Raw genomic sequence first — 24,075 nt, 5'->3', positions numbered from 1 at the left:
AATTAAAACAGCATGAAATATTAAGATAAGTAAGGGCAGAAGTAAAGTTGTAGACAAAAACCAGCTGCCACAAAATAAGTAAACCATCCACATATGACAATTCAGTTAAAAGCTTGGGCATATAAAACAGGTTTTTCCCTGGATGTCTAAAACTTTAAAAAGAAGAAGAATAGGGTGAGGCAGATCTCTCGGTGTTGGCCAAAATGTGTTGGGCCTTCAGATCTTGTTGGACTCAAGCTCCCATTGGCCCCAGGCCATCATGCCCAATGGTCAGGGATTATGGGAGTTGTAGTCCAACAGTGTCTGAAGGGCCCTATGGAAGCTACCTTAGTTTAGGGATTTGCATTAACGCAGTGTCTCTCTCTCAACCAAACCAAAATAAGGTTTTCTCAGTCTGGCGGCATTTATTTATATATGCTTTCCTATACAAATTATAACAACGGCCTGAAAGGGGGTGGGGGTAATGGCAGCATTTGACACCCCCCAGTGACAATGTCCCTTTCCACATTCCATAAGACATCACCACCCATTTCAGTCCAAGGAACAAGAGGGCAGACATGAACGAACAAACGTGGCAGTCCCACCATGTCATGTTTTGCCTTGGATATAGAACTGAAAATTGGAGCTTACATCTTGAATGTCCCTGGCAAAATACCCAGGAATTGGATCTCCCAACTTTGCTCGTATTCATGGAATTTTGCTAATTCTGAGCACAGCAAGGCTGGTGTGGGAGCTAAGATGCTCTGCGACAGAAACGCAAAGATTTATGGCATCCACATGCGATCATGAATGCTGCCCAAATGTGCTTTTTATTTACTCAAATGTGCATCTGGGTGGTCATTTCGTAAACTGTTTGCTGAGGCATGTCCCCAGACCACAGTGATCATTCGGCCACCAGGACAGCAAGAACTCCTTGTGCAATTAACCATCTCGGGACAAAGCTTCACTTTCGCCGGGAGTCCCTTGCGTGCAAACAAGCGAAATATTCACCCTGTGATAAAATCAACTTGTAGAAACTTTGCTGTGTCAAAAAGGTAATGGGGCCGTTCCATTACCTGTGCTGCCCATCCTCATATCACAGTCTTCACCTCAAATTGCTTCCTCGTCCGACTCTTAGAAGCAGGGCTTTTTCTGTGGTGGCACCTTGCTTGTTGGAATGCCCTTCCAAGAGAAGCCTGCCCAACTTGTTTATTCTGTTGGAGGCTTGGAAGTGGTAGGAAAGGTGCAAAATCATTTAATATTGCTAGAGCTTGACGTGTATGTAACTGAGCTATGCCACATGGAAGTCAAATAGTTTTACTAAAAACTCCCCTGTTCACACTTTGCTTGCCAATTCTGTGCCACCAGGTTGAGGTTCAGGCAGTGGCAGCAATGTCCCTCCCTGTTGCTACTTGAAGCCATCCTTTCCTTTTTAGCTACTCTTTAAGCAGAGGCTTGACAACCATATGTCAGGAGTGCTCTGATGGTGGTTCCTGCTTGGCAGGGGGTTGGACTCGATGGCCCTTGTGGTCTCTTCCAACTCTATGATTCTATGATTCTATGATTCTACTCCCGCATGAGGCCAGGAAACACTGTCTTCCCTCTGCTTTGGCACTGCGGCATTACTACGCTGCCACATCTGATTGATTATGTTTTATTTTCGGGAAGCCTAATCAGAGCGAGGGTAATGTTTTGTGCCATCGCTCTGAGCTGTCTTTGCAACATCACCATGTAGCCAAATCTGATCAGCTACATGGTGTTGTCATGAAGTCAGAGCACAGTATGGTATCATGCCATGTTGCTACAGTGGGAGAATAGTTCTAAAAAGCAAAGAGAAGCATTACAACTAGTGTCTGATGAGCAAACATTTATTCCCCTTCTTTTTGCATAGCCCCCTCCAATATCACCTGAATACTTCGTTGATTTTAAATTCTGAGCAGCCTTGAGGCCTCTTTTAGTCAAACTGGCGGAATATAGTTATGATGAACAGAGACATTTTTGCAGAAAACCAGGATCTGGCATGAAAATCCCTTGTGTATAAGTAAATGCATGAGACCTACACGGCTTTAGCTGTCCCACAGGTGGCAAAGCTCCATATCACAGGGGGGTTGGACTTGATGATCCCCAGGGATCCCTTCCAAATCTGCAATTCTGTGTGCCCATTGCTCATGCATGGCAAACACTAGCTGAGATTCATGTGATGCCCTACCCCAATATAGATGCGGTGATACTTTGGTTTACAAACTTAATCCATTCCGGAAGTCTGTTCTTAAACCAAAACCATTCATAAACTGAGGTGCACTTTCCCTAATGAGGGCTCCCCCGCCGGTGCCCTTCAACCGTTCGGCTTCCGTTCTTAGATGGAGGTAAAGTTCTCAAACCAGACACTATTTCCAGTTTTGCGGAGTTTATAAACCGAATCGTTCTTAAACCAGACTGTTCTTAAAACCAAGGTACCACTGTATAGATATATACAGTGGACGCTCAGGTTGCGAATGTGATCCGTGCAGGGATGCACGTTCACAAGCCGCAACGTCTGCAACCTGCAGCAGCTCGTCTGCACATGCGCAAAGTGTGATTTAGTGATTATGCACATGTGCCACCGCCGAAACCTGGAAGTAACCCGTTCCGGTACTTCTGGGTTTCGGTGGTCCACAACCCGAAAAAATGCAACCTGAAGCATCTGTAACCCGAGGTATGACTGTACCTAGTAGAGAAAATTTCACCTTGGGGAAGATGCACAGTGGAATTTTGTCTGAGTCCAGAGTTCATCTCTTTGTTCCCTCTGAGAATTTATGCTTCCTTTACGTTGCTGCACAGTTTCTAATACTGACTGACAGATCCAGAAAAGACCCTTGACTCAGAGGGGGTCCCAGTTTCCCATATGACCTGTGGTCCTTGCAAGCACTGGTCCCCTGCTCCCTTCTTCCATTTACACCCTGATCTGCACAACAGCTGATCTAAAAACCCTTTTGATTTCAAGCCAGAGAAAGTCCCATAGAAATCAACGGAGAGCCCTTGGCATGATGCCAGAGGGTTATCCGCCACCCTTAGCAGGTTGTGATAATCAGCCAGCCCAGTTGGAAACGGCTTCTTGGCAAGGAGAGCTTGTCTGTGTGCTACTTGGGAAAGAATCTGCACAAAAGCTGTTATTATGTAATTCTTGTTGGGACAAAGTTAATTGTGTTTGTGCAAATCACTTAGGAACGGAGCAACAACAGGACGACTTCCATCAGAGCGGGAAGTGGACGAGGTGACACAATTCTCTCCAGGCTCTCTGCTGCTTCGGGAGCGGCCAGCTCCCCATGCAAACTGACCGTGAATCTCAAAATCCTGTGCAAGATATTAGTGGGGCTTGGGATACTGCCTTGCGCAAGGCCCTCTTATCCTGCCTCTTCTGAGGTGGCAAAACACAGAGAGAGACCTGGCTCTGAATAGCAGCCAATATTTCCAACCCGTTCAGACTAACTTGCACATGAGAACGTTTCCCAAATCCATCTACCTGAAATTTCTGCCAATTTTTTTTTTTTGGGGGGGGCTACTTTGAGCAGAAAAGTTACTTGGGAGGAGGAGGGATAGTCCAGCAGGGTAAGAAAGAGTAAAGGTCCATTCACTGGCCAGACCAGAGAGCACCCAAGAAAGGCATGGAGAGACACAATAGCCGTCCTCTGCCAAGGGACTGCCTTTTTGCAGAGATTCATAGTTCTAGGCTTGGGGAAATCGCTCCCGGGGCTTAAAATATGCTGACCTCAAATGCCAGGTGAGAAGCACAACCCAAAATGCAGCAATGAAACTGCTAGCACGTTTGCAAAGCTAAGCAGGGGCCATTATGGTTTCAAATTGAATGGGAGACATTGTGTTGAGATTCCTGCATTGCAGGGGGTTGTAACTTTGCTTCTCGCAGTGATGGAACCAGCAGAAGACTCTTGGAAGAGGACCTCATTGCCCATCTAGAAGCTCCCTGGGTCTTACTTTGGCTATAACTCTTTTTTCCCCCTTCATCCTGGGTGCGAGTTCCAGACCAGCTAGTGGCAGGCAAACTTGGCCCTCCAGATGTTTTGGAACTACAACTCCCATTATCCCTGACCAATGGTCCTGTTAGCTAGGGATGATGGGAGTTGTAGTCCCAAAACATCTGGAGAGGCGAGTTTGCCTATGCCTGGGCTAGATGACCCATGGAGGTCCCTCCCAACTCAACAATTCAATTGTTCTATTATCCTATGAAAAATGTGTTTTCCAGAGAGGCACGACTCCCATCCCTTCCTTTGACTGACTTCAGGGGTGGGTTGCCCCTCCAGATGGTGCTGGACTCACAAACTCCCATCAGACCCAGCCAGCAGAGCTGACAGGCAAGGAGGATGGGAGTGTCACCCAACGACACCAGTGCGACCACACATTTCCCAGTCCCACCTGCTGAAGTGTCTGATAAATGGGGTAAGTGAGGGGTGGAACTGGGGGGTGGGGGTGGGCAGGAGGTGAAGGAGAGAATAGGCATAGGTAGGTGCACAAGAGGGGGCTTTGGGGCTCATGGGGCTAGGCATGGGTGATCATGGAATCTCCAATTTTCTGCTTTGTACCTGAGATAGGAGGAGCTTGCCTGCCACTAGCTGGTCTGGAACTCGCACTCAGGATGGAAAGAAAAAAAGACCCAGTGAGCTTTCTAAGAAAGCAAGACCCAGTGAGCTTCTATATGGGCAATGAGGTCCTCTTCCGAGAGTCTTCTGCTGGTTACCTCACTGCGAGAAGCGAAGTTACAGGGAACCAGGCAGAGGGCCTTCTCAGTAGTGGTGCCTGCCCTGTGGAACGACCTCCCATCAGATGTCAAAGGGAAAAACAACTATCTGACTTTTAGAAGACATCTGAAGGCAGCCCTGTTTAGGGAAGTTTGTAATGTTTGATGTTTTATCGTGTTTTTACTATTCTCCCGGGAGTCGCCCAGAGTGGCTAGGGAAAGCCAGCCAGATGGATGGGGTATAAAATAAAATAAAATAAAATAAAATAAAATAAAATAAAATAAAATAAAATAAAATAAAATAAAATAAAATATTATTATTATTATTATTATTATTATTATTATTATTATTATTATTATTATTATTAGTGGGGATCAGTGCTCCTCGTGCCTGTAAGGTTTTTCTTGCACAGTCCCTGTGACATTGTTGTCATCAGAAATTCCAGGTCGCATTTTAACCCCCATTTAATCCAGAGTTACTGTTTCCAAGGAAAATAAGTTTTTTAAAAACCAGCAACCTGTTTGCAATATCTCGGTGGCCCATTTGCAACATTGAAGCCCCCACCAGGCTGCACCCTTCATACTCCTGTGAAACGTACAACCCTCTTGTGTTCCCAAGCAGTCTCCCGTCCCAGAACAAACTCTGCTGAGCTGGCCGGGGCAGGTGTGTTGTTCAGGGTGTTATGATCACAGACAAGCTCCCTTCTTCTCAGATGCCCAGAGAGACCCAAACAAACTGGGAAATAGACTATACAGGGGAAGCAGGCCCCGGCTCAATGCACAAAATCAACACACTGAATAAACCAGGGCACATCCGTTCCTTCGGATATCCTCCCCTTCCACCTCCAGTCTGAGTGATTTGATACACAAGCCTCTCCGTGAAAACAGTAGCTGTTCAAATGGAAGTCGCCTGCAGCAACAGGCTTGAGGGTGCGTCCTCAGACTGCTGCCAGCGAAGGCTGGAAAGGATGCATCTTGCACAAGCTGCTACAGCGAAGCGTTTCATACACAAACTCTGCATCTTATAATGTTGGCCCTTAAGATTATGAGTGCCCTTTCTCTTCTGTTCTCTACCAAAAACGGAGGAAGTTTCTAGTCCTCATGAATCACTTTTAGGCTGATTTGAATATAATTAGCATAACCTAAAGAAACTTGGGGACTGCCTTTATTTACTTGTTTCATGTTTCGATCCTGAGCTTTCGCCTACCAAGTCAGGGTGGCAAACATACCCCTGCCCCTCTCCAATTTTATGAGAAAAGTTAGGCTGAGAGATAGTGGCTGGTCATCAAGTGAGCTTTGTGGACAAGGTGGGTCTCCCCAGTCAAGGTCCAGTGCTCAATTCACTACCCTCCTCTGACCAACGAAACTGGCTGGCTGGACAGGAAAATTGGCGCCTGAGTGCCAGGGGGCTCTGTGAGGCAAGTGGTTTAGAAATTGAGGCGAATTCACACCCCACTTCATGAGGGTGCCCAAATATTCATCTGCCATGGGAGAAGGCCAGATTGGCTAGTGTCAGGGAGGCCCACAACCCATGAGGACAACTGACTTTACCTTCTGCCCCACGGAAAACATAGGACCCACCACCACCATCACCATCAACCCTTACCCTTCGGACAGGTTTTGCAGCAGTGTCCTGGTAGCAGGATGGCATCACTGCAAGGAGGGGTGGGGCAGTCGTGCTTAATGTTCTTACAGCTGACTTTGCCTGTCGGCTTCCCACGGCGATTCCTCTGCTGTGGAGGGAAAGAGAAAATACTGATGATGGAGGACATGCGTCTGAGGCATTTGCTATGCATTGCGAGCTGTGCTTCCACATCTGTGCTGGACCTCGCAGAATATGCACCTCATATCTCATGATCGATTCCAGAGAAGCCTCACTTAACTCTTAAAAAAAAAGTTTATGATGCAGAGATAAGTTCCGAAAGTTGCATGCTCCATCAGCAGAAGGCAACTGCTGTTATGATAGTAAAATGCTACTGTCTATGGGTGCTTTCCAATTTCAGACCAGGGAACGGTACAGTGGTACCTCGGGTTACATATGCTTCAGGTTACATACACTTCAGATTAAAGACCCCGCTAACCCAGAAATAGTGCTTCAGGTGCAGAACTTTGCTTCAGGAAGAGAACAGAAATCGTGCTCCGGCGGCGCAGCAACAGCAGGAGGCCCCATTAGCTAAAGTGGTGCTTCAGGTTAAGAACAAGCACGATTTCTGTTCTCATCCTGAAGCAAAGTTCTTAACCCGAGGTACTATTTCTGGGTTAGCGGAGTCTGTAACCTGAAGCGTATGTAACCTGAAGCGCATGTAACCCGGGGTACCACTGTACTATCTAGGGCAGACCACAGGGCAAAGGCAGTCCGTCTGCTTGCCTCTCCAACTGCCCCAGAGGTGAATCCTGTGCCCCTGCACTGCCCTCTCCCTGCAGCCGGGACAAACAGCGACGGCAGATTTACTTCAGGAAATTGTCTTGGAGCGTATCGTGCAGCAAAGGACGTGCCAGAGCATTCTGAGCTATTGCGGAAGGGAAATAATGTGACCGTGTCCAAAAGTACAGGCACTTCCTCAATAAAGGGCACCTGCAAGTGCGGTGTTTATGAGATCTGCTTTCCCAGCCTCCCTGTTATTTATGAATTTGTTTGCACCCCCACTTTTTTTTTAAAAAGGGGGGGGAAGCACGAGGCAACTTATGCAAAATATCACCAAAGAGCAACACTATAATTTAATACAATCTGAAAAGAAAACAATCAACAAATAGACCAATAGATAAACAAGCTGAAGTGTGTGTGTGTGTGTGAGAGAGAGAGAGAGAGAGAGAGACTATCTGTATTTTGCAGGATACTATAATTTCCTGTTTTGCAGCTGATGGGGAATTAGGTGAGGGCCTTGTCCAAAAAAGACATGCAAATGACAGAATTGCAAGCCAGAACCCCACTCTGAAATCCCAGCTCTCTGATCACTGGAGTTAGCATTAATTAGCATCATTATTGTTATTAATAACCTGTCCTTCGCCAGAAGGTGTGACTTTATGGCACGTCACAGCAGTGTAAAACACAAGGTTAAAAACTGTTTAGAATCAATAGAAGAGGCCTGAGGCAAGGCTCCTACACATACCTTGAAGCGATTAAGAGATTTATGTGCCTGTGTGACAGAAAGAAAAAGAAAGCAGTTTTCTACATTACATTAAAAGTGAGTGACTAAATGCACTTTTGAGCCTCTCTTGGGGAGTAATGAAGGTGGGAGGTCTGGGATGAGCTCTTCCCGGCTTTCCCCCCCTGCCCCAAACAGGGTAAACGCAGCTGTGTGTATGCAGAGAGGGGAGATGGTTTGTTTCAAATGTATCTACCTTTAATTTCTTTCTTTTTTTGAAAAAACAACCCCACAGGAGATAATCTGGTCATGGCTCTCTTGTGGTCTCACCTAGTTTGGAACTCACTCAGTACAGTATTTGTGTGCCTGAGTAGATGTTGTCATACGGAAGAGAACAGAGTTTCCTAAACTTCCAGTTCCTAAAGCAGACCTTAGATATTTATTTTGAAGGTGTTTTAAAGTGTGAACCGGAAGCACAGATTGTCACCCTATGAAAAGGGGGGGGGGGTTAGAGAGAGGCTTACTCGGCCAAAAGCATGGAAAAGCTGCTTGCTCTCAAAGGAGACCACCTTCTGCTTTTCTGTGTTCCTTGATTGGAAAGAGGCAAGTTCAATGCAGGGTATCATGCAATGTCTTTAAGTTGGCTGTCTCCGGGACATGACTCTGCTCGAGGGTAGGTAGTGGCGGTGGCGGCGGCTGGTTCTTGCTGGGAGAAAGGCAAGGAGGCCAACAGCAGGTGGCGCCAGAGCCATTGAGGAGAGGCAGAACCAACTAATACAGTGGTACCTCGGGTGACAAACACCTCCGGTTACAAACACCAGATTACAGACTCTGCTAACCCAGAAGTAGTACCTTGGGTTAAGAACTTTACCTCAGGATGAGAACAGAAATTGTGCAGCAGCGGCGCGGCAGCAGCGGGAGGCCCCATTAGCTAAAGTGGTACCTCAGGTTAAGAACGGTTTCGGGTTAAGAACAGATCTCCGGAACGAATTAAATGACTAAACGTCTAAACAACAACCAGAGCTACCACGGTACCAAGTTTCCTCCCTGCTAAAAGGGCAACAAATACAATGTTTTTTGATATCTGACGAAAACAAAGAAAGAAATACAATAACTTGGAACTGTGTGTGAAAAAATTGTAGAAATAATAATACAATGAGTCTAATCAGAAGCCAAATGTGTTTGTTTTGTTTTCCCTTTTCCCTTTTTTCCCTTCCCCCTCTCCCCTCTTCTTCTTCTTCCTCTTCTCTTTTCTTTTTTGTGCCTCCTTTCTTGGCCTTTCTCTTTTTGATATGTTAAGAAAGAGACAAAGAGATAAAAGTGTAATATGAAAAGTTCAGTAAGTTAAAAGTGATGTTATGTAATTTTTCTATTACTATTTATATATTGTTAAAATTGGTTAATTGTAATGACTTGATGTAGCAACTACTGTGGTTTTTTCCTTTGTTATTGTTGAATTGTAAATAAAGTATTATTCTTTAAAATTAAAATTAAATTAAATTAAAAGGGCAACAGTGAGACTTAAGGAGGAATAATCAGACAGGCAGAACTATACCTTCGATGGGTTGCAAGCAGAGGTGTAGCGGTCCAGGGAGTGGGGGCAGCCCTGTATTGGAATGTTCTTAATGTTTGATGTTTCAATATTTTTTATATGTACTGTAAGCTGCCCTGAGTGGCTTTGGATACCCAGCCAGATGGGCGGGGTATAAATAATAAAATTATTATTATCATCATCATAGGTGGAGGGCGGGGGGGGGGAGGTGAGTTTGTGCTGAAACCAGCCTACAGCACCAAGAGGAAAGTCCCAATTGTAGCTCCGCCCATCTCTGGCCCCTGGCTCCGCCCACTGGTACTCTGTGGCCCCCCCGAAAGGTTGCTCAGAAGGGAATGTGGCCCCCGCAGTGGAGAAGGTTCCCCAGTCCTGCTCGGGGGTTCTGCAGCAACTCCCTCCCACATCTGGAAAAAAAAGAGAGAGAAAAGAATTGGAAATAACCACTTACTGGCTCGCAAGAGCAGACCACGCAGTGCATGATGCCAAAAGGGTCGCCCAAGTCTGGATGCCAAGTGTCCTCCAGGGCATAGGATCTGCCACCGAAAGAGCAGCCTAAAAGAAATGGGGGGGGGGGAGATGAAGAGTCTTGAGTGCTCCTGAAAGCCTCTATGAAGGTTGCCTCTATTTAAAAACACCTATTTATTGATTTTGCACAAAAAAACAACAACAGATTTTGGTACAGACCATAAATTTGGTATAGACCATTAAATTACAGTCCATTGACTTACCGTACCCCATTTCCATGGTTTCCATATTTACCCTTAAAGGATGCATATTTCATGTATAATATTCAATACATCCATTCGAACCTATTTATCTTAATAAATAACGCTGGTGGCTCCTACTTCAAATTCTGCTGTCTCTAATCTTTGCTGTTAATCTTGCCAGTTCCACATAACTCCATCACCTTCAAAAGTCTTATCCCAGAGTCAGGCCACTGGGCCACTTAGCTGAGCACTGACTGGCAGCAGCAATCTGAATCCAGCCCCAAATCTGCTGCTTCTGATCCTTTTAACTGGAGATGCTTTTAACTGGCCCTTGCAAGCCTCCTGCCTGCACCTTCCAGCTCCATGTGAACCCATTTAAGCTGTGATAGGAATTTTGAGGTCTTAGATATGTGTTAAATGTTCATAAGTGCACCAACCAAGCACAGCACAGGAAGACCGACCTGAAAACCATCATCCAGCATCATAAATGGCTCAGGACCGCAATACCTCAAGGACCACCTCTCTCCATATGAACCAACCTGGACCCTGACATCAGCTTCTGAGGCCCTTCTTCACCTCAGGTCTGCAGGAAATGTACATGGTCTTCCAGCTGCCTGCACCCCCTCCTCCAAATAAATCAGTTCACTAAAAGCACAGTCTGTCTGCTGACTCATCCAGGTCCACCCAGCAACCTCCAGCACCTGCCCTGCCCTCCAGAGCCCTGCCCTTAAGGCTTCCTTAGAATCACAGCACTGTCAAATTGGAAGGGACCTCATGGGTCATCTAGTCCAACCCCCCGCAATGCAGGAATACGCAGCTGTCCCATACGAGGATCGAACTTGCAACCTTGGAGAGCACCGTGCTCTAACCAACTGAGCTGTCCAGTTCAATTAGGACTCAGCAGAGTTTGTAACCTTCAAACTTCTTCTCAGAGCCAAAAAAGCAGCGGTGAAGGAAAAAGCAACTGCGGGCATCCAATTCATCAGCTGGAAAAATAAAAATGTGGCTCCCTTCTATGATTATTGGCTTGAAGACTTATACAAAATCGAAACATATGAACAATTTGCGTATAAACACAGACTTGCCATGGTCATATTCAGTGATATTTGGAATCCATTCTTGCAAATACTGTAATAGGTTAAGATCTGGTGAAGTACAATAACAACCTTGTAAAATATAGTTTTGGGGGTCCCCCCTCTTTATTTTCTCTTCTACATGGGTTCTGTTCCTCCTATTTTCTTTTTCTCTCTTTTCTCTATGTCTCAAAATGTTTAGCGCACATAATTATGTACGGTACTTTTTGAACTTATAATGAAGATGTTTAAAGTTGAACGAAAAAAGAGCAACTGCAGGCATGGACAGGAGTACATTTACCCATTACTGATCAGACACCTCCAATTTGGAATTAGGAACCAGAGCTTCCAGTTGCAAAGGGTGTGTTTAATAATGAGCGGACTTAACAATGGATTCCTATGCATATTTAACACAGAAGTAAGTCCACCCATTCTCAATGGGGTTCACCACTTCCAGGGACAGGATTTCAGCCCTAGGCCCAACCATTGCCCCTTTCCCAAAAATTCTCTATTTTACATCTCAAGCACGCAGTTCCCAATCCACCCTCATCCACCCTAATTCCTTCCTCCATGTGCCCTAACCCACCACCTGCAGCCTATGTAGACCTGCCACACGGGCATTATTAAGTAGTGGGTTGACAAAGCAGATGACACAGAGATTCCTCCAAGTAGTTCTTTACTTACATAAAAGGCATAGACAGTGCTTTTTTCGGGGGGTGGGTGCAGGGGTATACATACCCCTAAACATTTTGTGAATCTACGTTTGGCCTCATTGAGGGGCAGTATTTCAATATGAGTAGGAAAATGAGAGTACCCCTAAACATTTTTTTTTTAGAAAAAAAGCACTGGCCGTAGACAAGGAGGGCAGCTCCTTGCCCCCAGATCAAGTAGAACAATAGAAATACTTAACTAACTAATCACATCAGTTCTGCCCCCAAAAAGTCCTGCCCCCCCAACAAAAATTCTGGCAACACCTAATAATTTATATACCTGCTATGTAAATGTTGACTAGATGCTCTCTAATATTAAAGACAGTGTAGTGTAGTGGTTAAAGTGCTGTACTCACACCTGGGGGGGGTTAGGGTTCAAATCCCCACTTGGCCACGGCGCTCACTGGGTGACTTTGGACCAATTACTGCCTCTCAGCCTCTTCCTACCTCACAGGATTGTTGTGAGGATGAACAATTATAATATTAAGAAGCAGTACAGCAGGTCCCTGCCTCAAGGAACATACAAATCTAAATAAACAAGATAAATAAATAAATTTCCAAGGCAGGAGAGGAATGGAACGAGAAGAAGTACATGAATAAATAAGGAAATTAATTTGGATGTTGATATATTTCATCTTAATGTGGTTTTTTTCAGTTGGTACTTTTAATGAATGATTTTAATGGACAGGATTTGTTGATTAAGTGATATATATAAATCTTGCTCAATAAAATAAATACGCATTTCAGTTAGAATCCTAGAATTGTAGAGTTGGAAGGTACCCTGAGGGTCATCTAGTCCAACCCCCTGCAATGCAGGAATCTTTTTGCCAAACGTGAGGCTCAAACCGGACCCTGAGATTGAGAGTTTGAAGCTCTACCGACTGTTACAACCGCTTAGGCTGCCTTGCAATAGGGATCACCTTGCTGGTGATCCCTCCCCAGTTTCTTTCCTCCACGTTCCTTCCCACCCTGATTAAAAATAAATTTTTTGGAGATTTAAATTTGATGGGAAGTCCACCTTCTCTGCTCAAGGAGCCCATTTTCCCAACCACTGATCCATCAGGGCTGCACCAGGGATCCACTTAGGGACAACTGATGGGAATCGCCAGTTCTTCACCTGTTCCAGGACTGAGCCCCAAAGGTGAAAGTCTGTGACTTGTGCGTAGCTATGCCTGTTGAGCGGAGCCTCGACCCGCTTGGCATTCCTGCAACCTCACAGCACCCAGGACTGCACGTCTAGAACACTGAACGAGTGTGGGTGTCTTGTGTGGAATAGCTCTGGGCAAAGCCTTGGGGGTGAGGTCGCCGGGCAAGAAACTTTTCTTCCTACCCAGATTCGTGCCATCTGCTGCGTTTGGTGCCTCGCGTTGCACGCCGGCCCCTTTCACACATACACGCACGCACGCACACACCCGAGTCACTCTCTCACATAGCAGGCATCCCTGCACCCACAACTATTCCCCCTCTGTTCCACTTGGAAGCGCGCTCCTCGCCCGTCGGCAACCCGCCCGCGTTCGTCCAAGCGGCCCGGGAGGCTTCCCAAACGCCCGCGTCCCCGTCCACCGCCCGCCTCGACGTGGTTGCCGCCCGGCCAAGAGGCGCGGGCACGGGGTCTTCGAAATCCGTCCGTGGGAAGCAGCTGGGAGGCTCGCCTGCCGCTGCCCGGGCAGCTGTGCCAACCAAGCAAGGGAGACAGGGCTGGGTCAGGATGCGCCCTTCCGAGGGGTGGGGGGTGGCGTGCCCATCTCCTGCAAAGAAGCCTCCGCCACCCGCGCGTCCCAGGGAGGAGGAGGAGGAGAGTCCTACCTGCCGCCCCCTTGGAGGGTAGAGGGTCCGCCGATTCGGGCTGGATGGGCAAGAGGGGCTTGGGAGGGCGCGGGGCTGAGCCGTGGCCCGGCCACACGAGGGCGAGAGGCGGCAGGAGCAGCAGCAGCAGCGCCGCGCCCAGGAGGGTCATCGCGGCGAGGCGAGCGCGGGATCCCGGAGCGAGTCACCGTCCCGTCTGGCCCCGGCGGCCTTTATAGGCGCCGGCTTGGACCAAGCGGCGCGGAGGGGGCATCTCCTCGAGCAAACAAAGGCGGCGGCACATCGCGGCCCCGGCGGGGGGCCCGCTCAGCACCGCCGCGGGGGGTGGGGAGAGGGGGGAAGGATCGGGGAGGCGGCGGCGACGGATTGGGCCCCCTCCCACCGCCTCCGCCTCTCGCCCTCCGCGCAGTCCTGGACGGGACGTCCTCTCGTCGGCGCGGGAGGGAGGGAGGCTGCCTGGCCCGCCGCCGCCGCCGCCGCTCCGGTCCGGTCCGGTCCCTCCCGGGCTCCGCTGCTGCGGGAGGACGAGGGCGCCGCCGCGGGACGGGCAGGGCTAGGCAGGGCGCCCGACGGCGCGGGAGGAGAAGCGCGGCGAGGAAAGGAAACGGGCGGGACGCGGAGAGGAAAAGCTCCGCCCGCGGTGCTGGGCGGAGGCGGAGGAGCCACCGCGCGGCGCCCACGGCGCTGGGTCCTCCGCACCCTCACCTGGGCTTGCCCGCCTTCCCTGCACCCATCCACGGTGAACGGATCTCCCCCGTCAAACTTGCTGGGGAGGGGGCTATCCAACTACAACCTCCCTCACAAATCCTGAAAATCTTTTCCCGTGGGTCCACGAGTCACCCACCCCGACGAAGTCCTTTCCACGGGGGCCGGCAAGCGCCCCCAGCGCGTCCCAGTATTCTTATATAGTACATAGTATGTTGAACTCTGAACATCACCCCACTCCATAGCAAGCTCCCCTTCATTGCCACAATCTGGCCAGAAAGGCTTTGAAACATGAAGGACAGCCCTGCAGGATCAGGCCCATCTCATCCAGTATCCGTGATCAGCTCCCCTCCTGCCCTTTCCACAGTTGGTGCCCCAAACATGGCCTCATGCCACCCACCTGCCTTCTGCTGTGTGGGCATGAGGTTATGCTACAATTCCCACAATGCTCACACTCAGACGTGAAATTGTTGAATGGTTTCTTTAAATGTAAAGGTTCATCATTGTTCCACCCGATGTGTATGTCTTTAAGGGGCCGGAGCAAGGGCCAGAGCAAAATAAGGAGACCCAGCTTTACAGCTGTGAAACATAGCAGGTGCTGCTGAGTTGTATTGATTAAGCTGTGTCAGCAATTGGGTGTAGTATATAAGGAGCAGCACCTAGCTCTCCCATTACCCTGGAGGATGGGTTGGTGGTTGGGTCATGGTTTGTTGTTGATGTATTTAGTGTATAAGGAATTTTTGCTTTTGTTATTAAAACCTTGTTTAAGTTATTTCTGAGTCCCTTTTTAATGCATGGTCTCCCCAGCAAGCTCTCTGCAGCGCTACTAAACTGCAAATAGCCAACAGAAGTGTCCCTCATATCTTGCACCCTAAGGCTCACACTCCCTTTCTTTCCCAGCAAATCATCACTCAGCAGTCCTTCCTAAAGGGATCTCCTGCTTCAGCTCCCTGAAACTTAGGCTGGGGCCCTTGAGATGTCAATCTTGAAGTGACACTGCAGCTGGCTGCATAGAATCTACTCCTGCATCTCATTGGAAGAAACTGGATAAATTCTCCAGCAGGGGGCGAGTGGAGCTCTCCATGACGGATCACCTGTGAGGAGAAGGTTTGGGATAGGGAAAGAGGCCAGAATCAAATGATGGAAGTCGAGCAATGGTTTGCCATAAGAGTGTCTCTGAACTCAAAATGACATGTTAAAGCTAATATGATTTGAAGCTTTGGGATTTTGGGACGCAGGGGAGAAAAGGATTCTGGCTGTGGTAGAAGTCCGCGTTTTGCATGCAAAAGATCCCAGGCTGAATTCCTGACATCTGGGAACAACTTCTGTTTCTGCCCTTGAAGAATTGGGGCTAGTCAAGTCAAAGGCTGGGCAGACAAATTGCCCAAAATCTCCACAGAGCTACCCCCAGGTGGCTTTTGCAACACTGAGCTAGATGCACAAACATTAAGCAGGCCCATGGGACACTCACATTTGCATTCAATTTGCATATGTTCATTCACTGATATCACAGCCATTGCTGATTGGGTGGTGCTGTGCTTGGCTCCTCCTACTACAGCTTCCACCGGCAGGCCAGAAGCATGGGAAATGGATCGGCATTTTGGCGCAAATCCTTCCTAACACACATGTGTTTGTATACAGCTTAATTAATTAATTAATTAATTAATAATTAATTAATTACATTTGTAATTATCCAAAGATCCCAGGGCTGTTCACAACAGAAAAATATTCACCTTTTTCTGCAAAGCAATTTCCCCTGATGTAATGCATTTGTGTATGTTACGTTCACGAATATGTGCATTTTTTTATTTACCAGGGAATATGCACTTTTGTGCATGTCGCTTGTACGTGGAGCACTGCCTTGCAAAATTTGGAAAAGTGCAAATTGCGTAGCGTAGCTGTGTTTCAGTTTCTGCGTTGCTTGAGAATGTGCCTTTCTGTGTGAGCTATTTTGCCTTCCTCTCCCATCCCAACGCAACAACCCCACTATATGCACCTGCAGGTTGTACTGAGGCTTAGAAAAATTATTTTAAGGGTAGGGAGAGAGGGAGGAGAGAGAGAGACCCACAAGGAGTGTCCCACCATCCTCTCTGTAGGAAAAAACAGGCAGCTTACTGAAGCTTCAAAACCAGCAGATGCTTTGAAAGCTGCAGCCTTAGTGAGTCAGGGGGGAGAGAGAGAGAGAGAGAGAGAGAGAGAGAGAGAGAGAGAGAGAGAGAGAGAGAGCCATCCTCCTGCTGCATATCCCTGTGGCAAGGAATCAAGCCTTTCTTTCCAACACTTCTCCCTCCCCTATAACCAAGTAACTAGGTTGACCGGACTGAGGCCTGCTCCCTTGAGAGATAATTTCAGTAAAACAGGGAGAAAGAGAGAGATCTAATAATTCACACTAGACATGGGAATTTTGGATTCTGTGGCAATATTTGCACATCTGAAGCCCAGTCGCAAGGTAACGGAGGGGAGGTGCAGGAGTGGAAGTGGGGAAGAGAGGGACAAGGCTGAGCGGAGGATGATGGTGCAGGAGGGAACCAGCTGTGTTTTGTCTGAAACACATGGACTTAATATTATTTTCCTCATATTCAGCATGATTGAGCTATGCCCCGGGATCGCCTGTAGGAACTTCCTGTGAAGTAACATGGTGGGCTGAGGAGGGAGGGAGGCAGGCGTTCGCCAGGTGTTCAGGAGCAAAGGACTTTGGGGAGAGGACGACGGGCTATTCGTTTTATTTCTTTTGGGGGTTTTTCCCCCCTTCTTAATTATAGAAAACACACCCTCACCCGAACCTCGAAAGTAATAAAAAATACCTACGGGTTTTTAAAAACACCCAATAAAAAGATCCAGCTTGTTTTCTGCCAACAAATGCAAATATCATCACTTCTGGAATGTATGGGGTGTTAGGGGAGGGGTAGTCCCTCTGGTGGGGGGGCGCTTTGCATTCCTTCTGGGGTCGTTTGTCCACTTTTGGTCCCCACCCTGCACTCAGCTCTCACCTGGGGCTCCTAGAAGCTGTCAGCATGCGGCAGTGACTACACCCCTCGAACGGCTTCAATTATGTGGGGTGGGGCTTGGCTGCGCCCCCCTAATATTTTATTCAAGTTGGCATCCCTGAAGGGGAGGTATAATAGTACTGAGTGGTGTAAGGCTTTATAGGTAAAAAACCAGCACCGTGGCCCATCTCAGGCCAACTTCCAGGACAATATTATTACTATTTACTGCATGTCCCAATTTGCTCAGCAGAATTTGCTCCCTTGCAATTGCACAGAGGTTTGCAGCTTTAAAGGGTAATTTTTCCATGCTGAACTGACGTTTGGTTATGTCCTGAGAATTCTCTGTTATGTTAGAGAGCCTTTCCTACCAAAAGAAAACAGCTGTTTTAGCAACCTGTTTTAGCCCTCTGATGCAACGCGGTAGGAATTTTAAGCAAGCCTGCTGGCTTCGCTGGCTTCACTCTGTTTCCCTTTGTGAAGAATATATATATCATCGTCAAAAGTGAGATTGCTCGGCGTTTATTTGTTGAGTCAGATGTTTTGATTCTGTCTACTTAATTTAACATGGCAACCTCCTCTGGGCAGGGACAGAATGAATGGTTCATGTTTTATGGCACTTCGAGAGCAACTAACCATCACTTGCAGTGCTGTTAAAATTCCTGCAGGAACACATCTGCATGGAAATCATCTACAGATAGATCTCCATGCAAGGCTAACAAGTACAGATAGATGGTCAGTCCATGCGCTCAAGCTGGGAAGCAGCAATGGGCCACTGCTTCCCAGTATTGGATCATCACATGCACAAGGAATGAAATATATGCACTAACTACTGCATAGTGAATTCTGATTTTACATTTTCATCCGACTTTCATTTTCATTGCATTGAGTTACTCGTATACCACTTAGAGGCGGTTGTAATTAAGTAGTAGAAAAACTTTTGAAATAAATTTACTGATTATTTCTCTTATTTCACAAACTTTATATATTGCCTGATTGTAAAATAACAAACAAACCTGGGAATGGCTGCCGGGACCACATAACACTGGTCCTGAAATACCTACATTGGCTCCCAGTATGTTTCCAACCACAATTCAAAGTGTTGGTGCTGACCTTTAAAGCCCTAAATAGCCTCAGTCCTGTATACCTGACGGAGCGTCTCCACCCCCATCATTCTGCCAGGACGCTGAGGTCCAGCACCGAGGGCCTTCTGGCTGTTCCCTCAATGCGAGAAGTGAGGTTACAGGGAACCAGGCAGAGGGCCTTCTTGGCAGTGCTGCCCGCCCTATGGAACGCCCTCCCATCAGATGTCAAGGAAATAAACAACTATCTGACTTTTAGAAGACATCTGAAGGCAGCCCTGTTTAGGGAAGGTTTTAATGTTTGACGCTCTATAGTGTTTTTAATTTTCTGTTGGGAGCCGCCCAGAGTGGCTGAGGAAACCCAGCCAGATGGACAGGGTATAAATAATAAATTATTATTGTTATTGTTATTATACAAAAAGAATACAGCAGTGACATTATTGGTAAAAACAGTTAAAAGCAACTGTTTAAAACTCTTGAAAATATTGCTTGCATGCATATCCCAGGTTTCCTGAAGTAAACAGTACATAGACAGATACATAAGGCAATGCATATATTTGTATACAAATGTGTATGTATTGCTATAAAATTATGCTGCATAAATATAGTACAGCATGGGATTATATGCATATAGCGGTGTTTGTGTGTATAAAATTTTGTGTATGATTTTGCATATAATTAATTGTACATGAGATGATTGCAAATCACCACTGGAGACAGGTAGGATGAACACAACGAATCGAGTTAAGCACCTTTCCACCTGCTTTAGTAAAAATAAATCCAAAAAAATTATACAGCACCCTGTGGGCAGGACCCTACATCTGGCTTTGATGAACGTCTTCTCGAACCAAGATTTGGAAACGAAAAATAAAGCTATAGCAGGCCACATACTGATGGCAGCCAGAATGACTTTGGCCAAGCGCTGGAAAGACTTGAAGTCCACATTGCTGGAGGAGTGGTATAACAAAGTGTAGTATTTAGCATCGGTAAAGAAATTAACACAAAAACATGGAATGCTGAAAGATCTCTCAAAATCAGACGAGTTTAATTTGCATTACAATTTTTTTTAGTTTTTATTCTTTGTCATACTATGCAAGGATCTGGAATGTGTAACAATCCCAGTGGTCCCAATTCCTTTGCTTTTATAACATATGATTTCATCTTAAACTTTCACTTTGGAAGATTCATGTAGTACCATCTACACCTGTTTCCAAAACTGGTTTTCTCTTGTGTGCTCATTTGTAGAGGGATCTGTTTATTTCCTCTGTTGTCGATTACCTTTTCCTGCCTTTATCATATCTGCCTGGGACACCCAAAATTAAAATCCATAAAGATTGTTAATAATTTTTCTTTAAAAGAATCTCTCCACTCCTATTGAATATACACTTTCCAGAGGGCCGTATAATACACTCTCCCAAAATCTTCTCCTGAATGTGTAAAAGGCAGAATAAAAACAATAAAAACAACAATAATAATAATAATAAATGCCTCTTTTTATGGAGAGTTTTCTAATTTGCCTTGTTTGATAAAGGCAGCAGGCCACACTCCTGAGTCATTCATAAAAAAGTTCTCTCCCCTATCTCCCACTCTGGGTCTTGATTTGGCATCCCTGGGAGATCAAAGTGGGGCAGCTGTTCCCCTTTTCCTGTGTGCCTTTTGCAACTGCCCGTGGGGGTTCCCTTCTCTCCGTAACCAGGAAGGGGGCTTGTTTGGCCATGGGATTAATGGATGCATTAGAAAGGGATGCTTTAATGACACTGGCTGTGCCCAGGGAATTGTGTTTGCCAGGCAATTGGGTTCCCAGCCTCACCTCCCTGGGAGGGAGCCCTGCCACACAAGCAGCCCAGGAGACGGAGGAGGCAAATATTTGGGCCTGGGTGGGTTTCGCAGAAGTGTGAGAAGGAATTCCGCTCTTGCTCTCCACTCCTTTAAAACACATTCACACACTCGATTAACCAGATGCTCCAACTGTCCTTGTTTAAAGAGGATGGTTCCTATTCTTTAGCTTCCTGCTGGATCTCCATTTTAAGCCCCCTCTGGGTGATACTTGCTAAAAAGTGTTATTAGCATGAGTCGCAAGAGGTGGTATTCTTCAGGGGTTAGCTCCTTCCCCAGGCTCTCTCGAAGCTAACAGTGCAACCCTGTGCATGCCATCGCTCAGGAACAGATCCCCAGTAAGGACGTAGATAGGATTTGCAGAGTTGTGCAGTGCAATGCAGCCTGTCTCTAGTGCACAGGCGCCATCAATGCACACATGTGAATATTACATGGTCATACAGCACAACAGCGCCAACCTAGCAGTTCGAAAGCATGTCAAAGTGCAAGTAGATTAATAGGTACCGATCAGGCGGGAAGGTAAACGGTGTTTCCGTGCGCTGCTCTGGTTCGCCAGAAGTGGCTTAGTCATGCTGGCCACATGACCCAGAAGCTGTATGCCGGCTCCCTCGGCCAATAAAGCGAGATGAGCGCCACAACCCCATGACTGGACCTAATGGTCCGGGTCCCTTTACCTTTACAGCGCAACAACCCTCTATCATCTCAAAGGCTCCTGAGTCTTTTAAACCGTTGAGAGCAAAGGACTGTGGGGCTGGGTTGCAGCCACACCTTAAGTTTAAAGCACATTCAATGTACATTGAAAGCACACGGCTGCCCCAAATAATCCTGTGCCCCCATAGATCCATAATTCCCAGCGTTCTTAGCAAACTAGTGTTCCCAGGAGTCTTTGGTGGGGGCTTTCAATGTGCATTGAATGTGCCTTAAATATATGGTATGGATGCTCCCTCCCTCCAGTGCATCCTTTAGCTTAAAGAAGGTGTGGGACCTGCAACAAAGTTTTGCAGTGTAGAGCACTCTTCTTCAGCAGGCAAGCCAGCCCTGCTCTCTTACCAGATACTCTTTTTCGTTCCCCCTTTCTTTTGCCCTTGTGTGTGGAAGGTGCTCTTTTGGCCACCTGTGACAGGCGCTTAGGGAACGAGACTCCCAAATGCCCCGGCCAATCAGAGGAGGGAATGCTTAGAGAGATGAGCCGAACAGCCTGACCTGGGGAAAGGCAACTTCAGAGGTTCCTACCTCTGCAATCTGCTCGTTTATGGAAAGCTGCATTCCTTTCCTCCTCTCCAACAATAACAAGGCATTGTGATATTATCCAGATTTTCTGCTCAAAGATAATTAAACAATATGCATTTCCTGCTTACTGAGATCATAATAAGCAGTCAGATTCCCCAGAGCTGTTGCTAGTCAGGGTGGGGTGGAGGGGCTTGCAGAGGGGCAGAGCCTGTAGCATACCTAACCTCTGAGCTGTTCAGAGACCCTCCAATCCCACCTCTCTCTCTCTCTTTTCCAGATGCAACCTAGCAAATATCATCCCCTGGCTTCCTGCTCCTCTCTGCCGCTCACCTGCCTCTCACACCTTTGCCAGCGTGACATGTGAAATTTGGCATACTTGAGGTTGCAACCCTATGCACACTTACACGGGAGTAAGTCCTGGTGGATTCAGTGGATTTATTATTCAACAGACACAATTTCTAGAAACAATACAATGCAGTAAAGAACCAACAGGAAAGCAGTTTTCCAAAAGCTTATAGGGGCAACCTGTTTGTAGAGCATTCGCTCTGATTTGCTTGCATAACCCTATGCAGAGGTTAAACGATGTTCAGTCTTTATTGCACATTTGTTCTGATTTGTTTCTAGGTGGGTTATATGGCAATGAGCACCCATCCTGATTTTCTTCCAGGGTGTTTATACGTCTTTCCATTAAACATTTCTTCATCTCACACTTTCCATCGCATCTCCCCATCACTTTCCTAACTGTAAAAGCTCCAATTATTTTTTAAGGAGGATTTGCTGTGCTAGGGTGACGGAGTGCTTTGGTCCACTTCAATTGCACAAGCCTAAATTCCCTGGCGTGTCCTTGAACACTAACCACAAAAGAAATGACAGTCTGGAGGTCTACTGAGATGCATTTGGGAAGGACATGCCATCCCCCGCCAGGTGAACACTGGAATGACTTGCTATCCAGTCCTGTAGACATTTAGTCAGAAACAAGCTCCTTTGTATCTGAAGAAGTGTGCATGTACAAGAAAGCTTATACCCAGAGCAAACGTAGTTGGTCTCAAAGGTGCTAGTGGACAATTTTTTTATTTATTTCAACTGTGTCAGACCAACGCGGCTACCTACCTGAACCAAGCTCCACTATGTTCAACTGCACTTTCTCCCTAGTGACTCTGCTATCATTACAGCCTGCTGTCCCTGCCAGGTTTTAACAATGTTCTTGTTAAATATTCCCAAGCTAGAAAGAGCCTGTTTCAGACCTTATGGGAAGCACAGGCTTCTGTGTGGATTCACCTAATGACTGCTAATGTGCCATTTTGCAAATGCAAAGTCTGAGTGTGTGTTTTTAGGCTGGAGGAGGCAAGACTGAATTAAAAAAGAAGAGGATCTGCAACAAAATGTTGCAGTGGATCCTCACTTTGCATCAGGAAAGCTCCTGCTCACAGCCATACTCTCCTGCAAGGTGGCTCGTTCCATCTCCCTGCTTTCTGTTTCCCTTTTCCAACCAATGCACACCATTCTGTGACCATTGAGCATGTGTGCTACTACTCTTTGGGCTGTTTAGGAGTGGCTGTTTTTTGCCTCCTCAAGTTTTAATTTATCAAAGATGTTTGCAAACGTTTCCATGCTAGTAAGCTCCTCTTGCTTTTTAGTTGACCCGTATTGTTGACACTCGCTGTCTGGGTTTGCTATGAGAAGGAAGTGATGGCAGGCTGGGAAAGCTCATATCCTGAGCCTATAAGGTTACATGGAGGCAGGGATGGGTGGGAAAAGAAGCCCATCCATTTTCCTGACACAGGTTCCCTATCCCTGAGGAAATGTGTGTGTGTGTGCCCATACCTTCTTGCAGCACTACAAGTGAGCAAGCGTCTTTGTTCACCTTTTCATGATAGGTGGAGGGCATCTTGCAGATCTACTGGAACAAAACACATACTGACCTATGTTTGTGTGCATACATGCAACATACAATGAATTAATGTCTGTTTGCTAAGTGGAATACATCAGCATTCCTTAGGAGCATGCAATAAAGTGCCAGTGTAATGTATTTACCTCGGTCAACCCACACCTGGAATACTGTGTCCAATTCTGGGCACCACAATTTAGGGAGGGTGTTGACAAGATGGAACGTGTGCAGAGGAGGGCAACCAAGGTGATCAAGGGTTGGAACCCAAGCCTTATGAGGAACGGTTGCATCCATGACAGATGGCCATCCAATCTCTGCTTAAAAACCTCCAAGGAAGGAGACTCCATCACTTTCCCAGAGAGTCCATTCCACTGTCGAACAGCTCTTAGCACCAGGAAGTTCTTCTTGATGTTGAGTCGGAATCTCCTTTCTTGTAACTTGAAACCATTGGTTCATGTCCTGCCTTTTAAGCAGGAGAAAACAAGCTTGTTCCCTTATTTGAAGAGAGCCATCATATCTCCTCTCGGTTTCCTCTTTTCTAGGCTAAACATACCCAACTCCTTCAACTGTTCCTCATAAGGCTTGGTTTCCAGACCCTTGATCATCTTGATGAATGCCTCTTACAACTTTTCTTTTGCTGGCCTATTATAATACTGAGTTGACACTTGTAACCAAACACTGCCCAGACTTACATCTTAGCTTGTA

The 24,075-nt window shown here is 46.8% G+C and overlaps 2 protein-coding genes across 2 annotated transcripts in view; one reads left to right on the top strand and one right to left on the bottom strand.

Moving 5' to 3' along the window:
- CHRD (chordin) overlaps positions 1 to 14,204 on the bottom strand; it is a 50,872-nt gene extending 36,668 nt beyond the window's left edge. The window contains exons 1-3 of the mRNA XM_083504005.1: positions 13,646 to 14,204; positions 9,798 to 9,901; positions 6,318 to 6,444 (exon numbers count right to left, since the gene is read on the bottom strand). Of these exons, the coding sequence (XP_083360131.1) occupies positions 6,318 to 6,444; positions 9,798 to 9,901; positions 13,646 to 13,796 (382 nt within the window). The 5' untranslated portion in view covers positions 13,797 to 14,204. The remainder of the gene's footprint in view (positions 1 to 6,317; positions 6,445 to 9,797; positions 9,902 to 13,645) is intronic.
- Positions 1 to 24,075, top strand: part of THPO (thrombopoietin) — a 305,395-nt gene that overhangs the window by 259,612 nt on the left and 21,708 nt on the right. The window lies entirely within an intron of this gene.

This window comes from Podarcis liolepis, assembly GCF_965112155.1.
Source record: "Podarcis liolepis genome assembly, chromosome: 5".
Taxonomy (NCBI): domain Eukaryota; kingdom Metazoa; phylum Chordata; class Lepidosauria; order Squamata; family Lacertidae; genus Podarcis; species Podarcis liolepis.
This window is presented reverse-complemented; position numbering and strand designations above follow the sequence as displayed.